Source organism: Triticum aestivum, chromosome 5B, assembly GCF_018294505.1.
Source record: "Triticum aestivum cultivar Chinese Spring chromosome 5B, IWGSC CS RefSeq v2.1, whole genome shotgun sequence".
NCBI lineage: Eukaryota > Viridiplantae > Streptophyta > Magnoliopsida > Poales > Poaceae > Triticum > Triticum aestivum.
The window spans coordinates 705,188,441-705,196,159 of record NC_057807.1 but is presented as its reverse complement, the minus strand read 5'-3'; the positions used below and the strand labels follow the sequence as shown (position 1 = coordinate 705,196,159).

Here is a 7,719-nt window from a genome sequence, read left to right as displayed (position 1 = left end):
TTGTTGGGTCCGCCTGCAGAGAAACCAAACCTTTTGGGCCAATCCGAAAGAACCTTACAGGCTACCCAGGCCGACTCGAGCTGCTAATCCGTCTGGCGTTGGGCTTCGATGGTGGGCGAGCAGACCACCAAAACCCTGATCCACTCCTCTCCTCGGTCCAGTTTAACTCTCTCTCAGCAGGAAAGCTGAAGACCCAAAGCAATGGCATCTGTCGTGACGGCCGCCGGCGGGGATGTGGCCGGCGATGGGCGGGCAGGAGGGCTACTAGATGGTGATCACGTCGTTCGACGCTGGAGGTACACTTGGGATGGTAATGGTGGTACGACGGCTACAGCCAGCTGGGCATGGCTGCTGCTCGGTGTGCTCAGAGAGAGCTCCACCAGGGTAGTAGTAGATCGGTGCTGACAAACATGGTTTCCAGCGTCCCATGACTGGCAGCCTCCACTTCATCAATGAAACCATCCGAATTAATGAAAACCATGCCATGTCATCAATAAAACCACTTAAAGCGGTATCAAGGACTAAAGTTATCCAGTTTGAAAAGTTGAAGAACTGAGTTTTGCTAGTTTGAAAAGTTGAAGGGCTGACTTTGCTGGTTTTAAAGTTGGCTAATCATTTCTATACTTTGCATATAGTCGAGGGACGAAAAATATACTTATCCCTTTTTTTTCTAGTGATATAAGGCCCTATTTTTTAGTTTCGCACAGGGTCCCGGATTTTGCCGGCCCGGCCCTGCTAGCAAGAGCCGGGATCCACCACGTTCCGTGGCCCTAAGGATAGGAGACGAGGCAGATCGGTGACGGTGCTAAAGGCTGGTACTTGTAACCAATATAATGTGAAGATAGTAGTTTGTATACTTGAAGATCTACATATAGAAATGATGATAAACGACATGCGAATGGGTTTGTGGGTTTGTCAGAATTGTTGCTTGCTGCACGTGCATCACATCCTTGCTCGTTCATTCTTGCATCATTCAAAAGGTCATTTGCATTATCTTCCTCCTTAGACCCGAGTGTAGCATGTGCATTTTTTCTATAGGCATGTTAGTACCATCAAATATCCAATTTCTTTTCTTGTTGAAAAAGGAAAATCACACATGTTATTTTTCGATATGGCATATTGCTGAGAGCGTTACGCTCCAAATGTAAAAGATGTTTGGTAGGTTCAAGAGAATGTTTATTTCATGTGTGCGCCAAACATGTACTCCCTCTGTCCCAAAATAAATGACTTAATTTTGTACTAAAGTTAGTATAAAGTTAAGTCACTTATTTTAGGACGGAGGAAGTATATTGTGTGCTCTGAAAAATTATACACGTGTTCTAGAAAGGAAAATGATTAAAACCGACAAAGAAATAAAAAAAAGCAAAGTAACCACGGGATACAAAGAAAACCAAGAAAGAAAGAAAAAGAACCAAAAGTATAGCATCAAAATAAAAAACCCAAACAAAGCCAGTGAAAAACAAATAAAAAAGTATAACGGAGGAGAAAATAATAAATAAAACGAAGAAAACCGTGGAAAAACAAAAAAAAAACATAGGAAAAACAAAAGAAAAAAAACCGGAGCGAGGGAGCGACTGCGCTGATGGGCCGGCCCGATTCGGTCTCCCGTGGCGACTCGGAATCGGGTACGGAAGAGAGTCGACATAGGCCGCCCCTGGCGGTCAGTTCTGTTCAGTTCCGTTCGCATCGACGGAATCGAGCGCTAGGGTTGCCGCGCCGCCGCCGGACCCGACCTCGCCGTTGCCGCCGCCGCCGCCGCCCCTCTCCCTCCTATTTCCGGACGCCGGCGCCGCCCGCCGCCTCTCAGAAGGAAAGGGGGAAGGCCCAGAGCAATGGCGTCCGCCGCGACGGCGCCGGCGGCGGGGAAGCGGCCGGCGACGGGCGGGCGGGAGGGCGACCAGATGGTGATCACCCCACTCGGCGCCGGCAGCGAGGTAGGCCGCTCCTGCGTCCACATGACTTTCAAGGGCCGCACAGTCCTAGTAAGCACCCCCCCTCCCCTCTCCTCCCCCCTTCTCCGATTAGCCGCGCCTGTTCTGCTCGGGGAATCTGACTTGCTCGTGGTCGGTTGGTCCAGTTCGACTGCGGCATCCACCCGGCATACTCCGGCATGGCGGCTCTCCCATATTTCGACGAGATCGACCCCTCCGCCATCGACGTCCTGCTCGTCACCCAGTAAGTTTCTACCCAGTCGCCCTCTCTAGCTTGACCCCCATCTTCTCCCGGCGTTCAACCTGGTTAATTTTCTGCCTTCAATTTGTGCTGCAGCTTCCACCTGGACCACGCCGCCTCGCTGCCATACTTCCTGGAGAAGGTAAGCAAAAATGCTTAGGCGGCTGCTGATTTAGATTCGAAATGCAGGGACGCTCATGTTATGCTGTTTCGTGTCTGATTTGCTCTGCTCTGCCCTGCTTTGTAGACGACGTTCAAGGGCCGCGTGTTCATGACCCACGCCACCAAGGCCATCTACAGGCTGCTGCTCTCCGATTATGTAAAGGTCAGCAAGGTGTCTGTGGAAGACATGCTGTTCGACGAACAGGACATCATCCGCTCCATGGACAAAATCGAGGTACCTTCCTTTCGCTTATCTCTTTCTTTCTGGCAGATGATGCAAATGGCCTAATCCCTGTTGTTTGATACGATGTATTTGTTGCTAATTAGATGATGATTGATAGTGACTGGCCGGTAGAGAAATTGGTTGTACATTTTTTGAGTAGAGGAAAAAAAAAGGAAGAAGAGTGATACAATCAGAAACAGAGAACGATACTACTGTGTCATTTAAGAAGATGGAGTCGTTGCCTGTATGCCTGGTTGATATTTTAAACTGAACCTGGATTCAATTTCCCCCATCTCGCTAGGTCCTGCTTGCCGCCTTTTGAAAGCTTTTTCTTTTGTTGGTACAATTCTGAACAAGGTTCCAAAAGGTGTTAGCCGTACATTCCTGTTTTTTCCTATGCCGAGCGCCTATATTGCCTAAGCGCACGCCTTTGCACGCTTAAGATCATTGTTGGTACTGCTTAGGTTAGGTGTTCCGCTATCGCCTAGTGGTGAGACATGCTTAAATGCATGGCGAGCAGTGCTAAAGGTTAGGTATTCCGCTATCGCCTAGTGGTGAGACATGCTTAAATGCATGGCGAGCAGTGCTAAAGGTTAGGTATTCTGCCATCACTTAGCACCTAGGCATGCTTAAGTGCATGCCTAGCAGCCTTTTTTTTTATTATTGATTCTGAATAATCAATATGTCATTGGACTATCGGTTAAAATTACAAATCTTATAGTATCTGGCCATTTGTTTCGAACTTCCAGGTTTTCTATTTTTGTTGCAGCTAATGCATGATTCTGCCTGTGAGGATTTAAAGTCTCAATTTACCAGCTGAATTATAATACCTGCTGTTTCTTTCCAAATATCAGGATTTGTTTTTCTTTTATTACAGCTATAATGCATGATTCTGACTGAAAGTCTTATAATTTATCAAAGGGAGAATTGACATGTGTTGACATATATTTGTCATGCAGGTCATAGACTTCCACCAGACATTGGAAGTTAACGGCATACGCTTCTGGTGCTATACTGCTGGGCATGTACTTGGCGCTGCCATGTTCATGGTGGATATTGCTGGTGTTCGCATTCTTTACACTGGCGACTACTCCCGTGAAGAAGACCGTCACCTCAAAGCTGCTGAGATACCCCAGTTCTCCCCTGATATTTGCATTATCGAGTCAACTTACGGTGTGCAGCAACACCAACCCCGCCATGTCAGAGAGAAGCGCTTCACTGATGCCATCCACAACACAGTTTCTCAAGGGGGCCGTGTTCTTATCCCAGCATTTGCTCTTGGTAGAGCACAGGAACTGTTGCTTATCCTGGATGAGTATTGGTCTAACCACCCAGAGCTCCATAAGATTCCAATCTATTATGCCTCCCCTCTTGCGAAGAAGTGTATGGCTGTCTACCAGACATACATAAACTCCATGAATGAAAGGATAAGGAATCAGTTTGCACAGTCCAATCCGTTCCATTTCAAGCATATTGACCCTTTGAATAGCATTGACAACTTCCATGATGTGGGTCCGTCAGTGGTGATGGCAAGTCCAGGTAGCCTCCAAAGTGGTCTCTCCAGGCAGCTCTTTGACAAGTGGTGCACAGATAAGAAGAACACATGTGTTATTCCAGGTTATGCTGTGGAAGGCTCGCTTGCAAAGACCATCATCAACGAACCGAGAGAAGTGACACTAGCAAATGGGCTCACTGCTCCTCTTAATATGCAGATCTTCTACATCTCCTTCTCAGCTCACGCTGATTTTCCACAGACGAGTGGCTTCTTGGAAGAGCTTCGCCCACCAAACATTATTCTTGTCCATGGAGAAGCAAATGAGATGGGTAGGCTTAAGCAGAAACTTATCACCCAGTTTGATGGGACAAACACAAAAATTGTTTCTCCCAAGAACTGCCAATCGGTCGAGATGTATTTTAGTTCTGAGAAAATGGCCAAGACAATTGGCAGACTGGCAGAGAAGGTACCAGAAGTGGGAGATACAGTTAGTGGCTTGCTTGTAAAGAAGGGCTTCACGTATCAGATTATGGCCCCTGAGGACCTCCGCGTGTACACCCAACTGTCTACTGCCAACATTACTCAGAGGATTGCTGTCCCGTATTCTGGTTCTTTTGAGGTGGTCAAGTACAGACTGAAGCAAATATACGAGAGCGTGGAATCATCAACCGAAGAAGATGTTCCAGTACTGACTGTTCACGAGAGAGTGGCCATCCGCCTGGATTCAGAGAGCTACGTGACGCTGCAGTGGTCGTCCGATCCCATAAGCGACATGGTGTCCGACTCGGTGGTGGCCATGATCTTGAACATTGGCCGTGAGGGTCCGAAGGTTGTTCCGATCGAAGAAGCGGTGAAGACGGAAGAAGAAACAGAGAAGGTGGCGCGGAAGGTGGTGTACTCTCTGATGGTATCACTCTTCGGCGACGTTAAAGTTGCAGAGGAAGGGAAGCTTGTCATAACTGTGGATGGAGACGTCGCGCACTTGGATGGCAGGAGCGGTGATGTGGAGTGCGAGAATGCTGGGCTGAAAGAGAGGATCAAGACCGCGTTCCGGCGCATACAGGGTGCGGTGAGACCGATCCCGCTTTCGGCCTCCTGAGCTGAAGACATGAGAATGCCTTTAACTAACTTTTCCTAGGGCTCGTGATTGAACAAAGCACTAGCAGGCTGTGTTACGTTTTGTTGCGCGGCCATTTTAATCTTGAGCGAAATGTAATTCTACCGCCTGTTGTGCGTTACTAGATGATCACTAGTCCCTAGAAGTTATCTGAACAATCCCTCTCACTCGCACGAAATTTGAGCTGCTGTACTTTGCTAGATGATGAGGTAGGCCTGTCTTACTGCCTCTGGAACATGATCTGAGTTGTAGCATTGTTGACAATTCGTAGAAGTTATGTGAACAATCCTCTCATTTGCACCAAGTTTGAGCTGAAGTTATCGGCTCTGTTTGTTTCAACTTGAGTGTGTGTCGATCCTCTGTTTGAGTTTCTGCTGTTGGTGCTTTATCTATCAACATCATGCCATGTCTTCTTAGGTGAACTGTGTCATTTTATTTTCATTGGCTTATACACTTTGTTTATATCAAGTGATTATCAGGTAGTCTTTGTTGGGGTCACCTTTACATCCTGTTTTACTGGTGCGACATTTTTATATTAACTGTAGACAGTTTGTAGCAGCCCTATATATATGCGAACAATCCTCTCGCAGCTGAGGTTGCAGTGCATGCGAGCCGATGGAGATCATGAGTTCCTGCTGTGGGTGTTGTTATATATATCCATGCACGCATCTTGCCAAGTCTTGTTTGACCTGTTTGGTAGCCTGCATGCACCCAACCAGGTCTGCTCGGGAAGAAAATGTCCCGTTTAATTAACCTCATTCATTGTTGGGCCTGTATAGCACGAACATTAAAGCACCTCTGGGCTGCATCCAGAGGAATGCTCAAATCGGTCGTTTTTGTGGAGTCAGGCCCGAGCGGTCCAACCCTAGGCACATGAGCGTGGGCGACAGCGGAACGAACCAAGACGGCGGCGACCACCGGAGCGATAGCAGGATCATCCAAGACGGCGGCTACCAACGGAGCGATTGTGAACCTCTCTGAAGATTTACTGTTTTCGACTAGGGCTAGATTGATTTGAGCACGCGACTTGAGAGTTAGTGAGGGGATTGAACACATCAGGGGTGGAGGATTGGATTAAAACACTACCATCCATCTATTCCATCAATTTTCGATTACATCGGGGGTGGGGATTGGGGGTACAAAATTTCTTGTCTAGCCGCGACAACCCTGGAGTTGCGCCGAGCGGCCGCGAGGTGTAGCCATCTTCTTTTCATCCTCGTCTTCTTCGTCATCATCGTCTTCGTCAAGAACAATGGGTCTTGCACCATCAGCGCCCTGACCACCATCTGCACCTCGTTGTTGTCGTCCTCCGGCGACAGGAACGTCCTACTCCAGTAGGCCGCGACATGCTGGTCTTGTGGCGCCTTGTAGTAATCTATGTACTTGGCCCATCTTGCCCTCTGTCCAGCGTCTGCGGAGTCTGCCTGATTCATGGCCCAACGCAGGATGTCCACTGACATTGCGCCCTTGGCTGGGTCAGGAATCAGTCTCTTGAGCTCCTTCGGCGTAGCCTTCTTAACCACAGTGTCGCCTCCTTCTTAACCACTCAGTCTCAGGCTTGGGTCCAACTTTGAGTTTCTTCTCAGGAGTGGCAACTTGCTTAGCATTCTTCTTGAAGTTCCCTTTCTTTCCCTTGCCCTTTTTCTTGAAACTAGTGGTCTTGTTAATCATCAACACTTGATACTCCTTCTTAATTTCTACCTTCGCCGATTCAGCATCGCGAAGAGCTCGGAAATCGTTTTAGTCATTCGTTGCATATTATAGTTCATCACAAAGCCTTTATAGCTTGGTGGCAGTGATTGAAGAACTCTATCAATAACAGACTTACACTACTAGGGAGAACCCTAGTAGTAGCACGGGTTTAATGCCCACTAGTAATGCGGGACACCGCACTACTAGTAAGGCGCTACAACTATTACTTAGCAGTAGCGCCTGCAACACGCGCTACTGCTAAGACATATAGCCGCAGCGTGTGTTCACTCCCACTCTACTGCTAATCTAGCTAGTAGCAGCGTGTTTGCTATCCATCGCTACTAGTATTCTTTTTTTTTTCATTTTTTTATTTTTAGTGTATTTATACGCCGTTATACAAATTTTTGGTACAATACCAATTATGAGGTTTATATCATTATGTCCATAACAATGTGTCAAATGAAGGTGGATTAGGTTCAGGTGGAGGCAACATGTGGTGCATGTCAAAAGTATACTAGTAGTACTTTCGATGTGCACCACATGTTGCCTCCACTTGAATCTAATCCGCGAGCACAAGTTATTTAATTATCATCATAGTCATTACCACCAACAGTAGCTATTTAATCATCATAGTCATAATATAGCACATCATCATCTTCAAACTCATTCTAGCTAGCTAATCACCACCAACACTAGCTGCGGTAGCTATCTAATCACCACCAACACTAGCTAATAATAATCATCATAGTCATTACCAACAACACTAGCTATTTAATCATCATAGTCATAGTGTAGCACATCATCATCTTCAAACTCATTTCTAGCTAGCTAATCACTCCTGCTGCTCTCTCTCAGGTA

At 47.0% G+C, this 7,719-nt stretch overlaps 1 protein-coding gene across 1 annotated transcript; it reads left to right on the top strand.

Moving 5' to 3' along the window:
• Positions 1 to 1,659: 1,659 nt before the first annotated feature.
• On the top strand, positions 1,660 to 5,473 carry LOC123114403 (cleavage and polyadenylation specificity factor subunit 3-I). The gene is made up of 5 exons (XM_044535856.1): positions 1,660 to 1,982; positions 2,078 to 2,175; positions 2,269 to 2,314; positions 2,420 to 2,569; positions 3,517 to 5,473. Exons 1-5 carry the CDS (start codon positions 1,833 to 1,835, stop codon positions 5,149 to 5,151), a joined length of 2,079 nt encoding a protein of 692 aa, XP_044391791.1. The 5' UTR covers positions 1,660 to 1,832; the 3' UTR covers positions 5,152 to 5,473.
• Positions 5,474 to 7,719: the final 2,246 nt, after the last annotated feature.

Excerpts from the sequence above, each read along its gene's own strand:
- LOC123114403 (XM_044535856.1), top strand. The coding sequence starts at position 1,833 with ATGGCGTCCGCCGCGACGGCGCCGGCGGCGGGGAAGCGGCCGGCGACG. Across the intron at positions 2,315-2,419 it reads TGCCATACTTCCTGGAGAAG|ACGACGTTCAAGGGCCGCGT; the intron begins GTAAGCAAAAAT and ends CCTGCTTTGTAG. Across the intron at positions 2,570-3,516 it reads GCTCCATGGACAAAATCGAG|GTCATAGACTTCCACCAGAC; the intron begins GTACCTTCCTTT and ends TTTGTCATGCAG.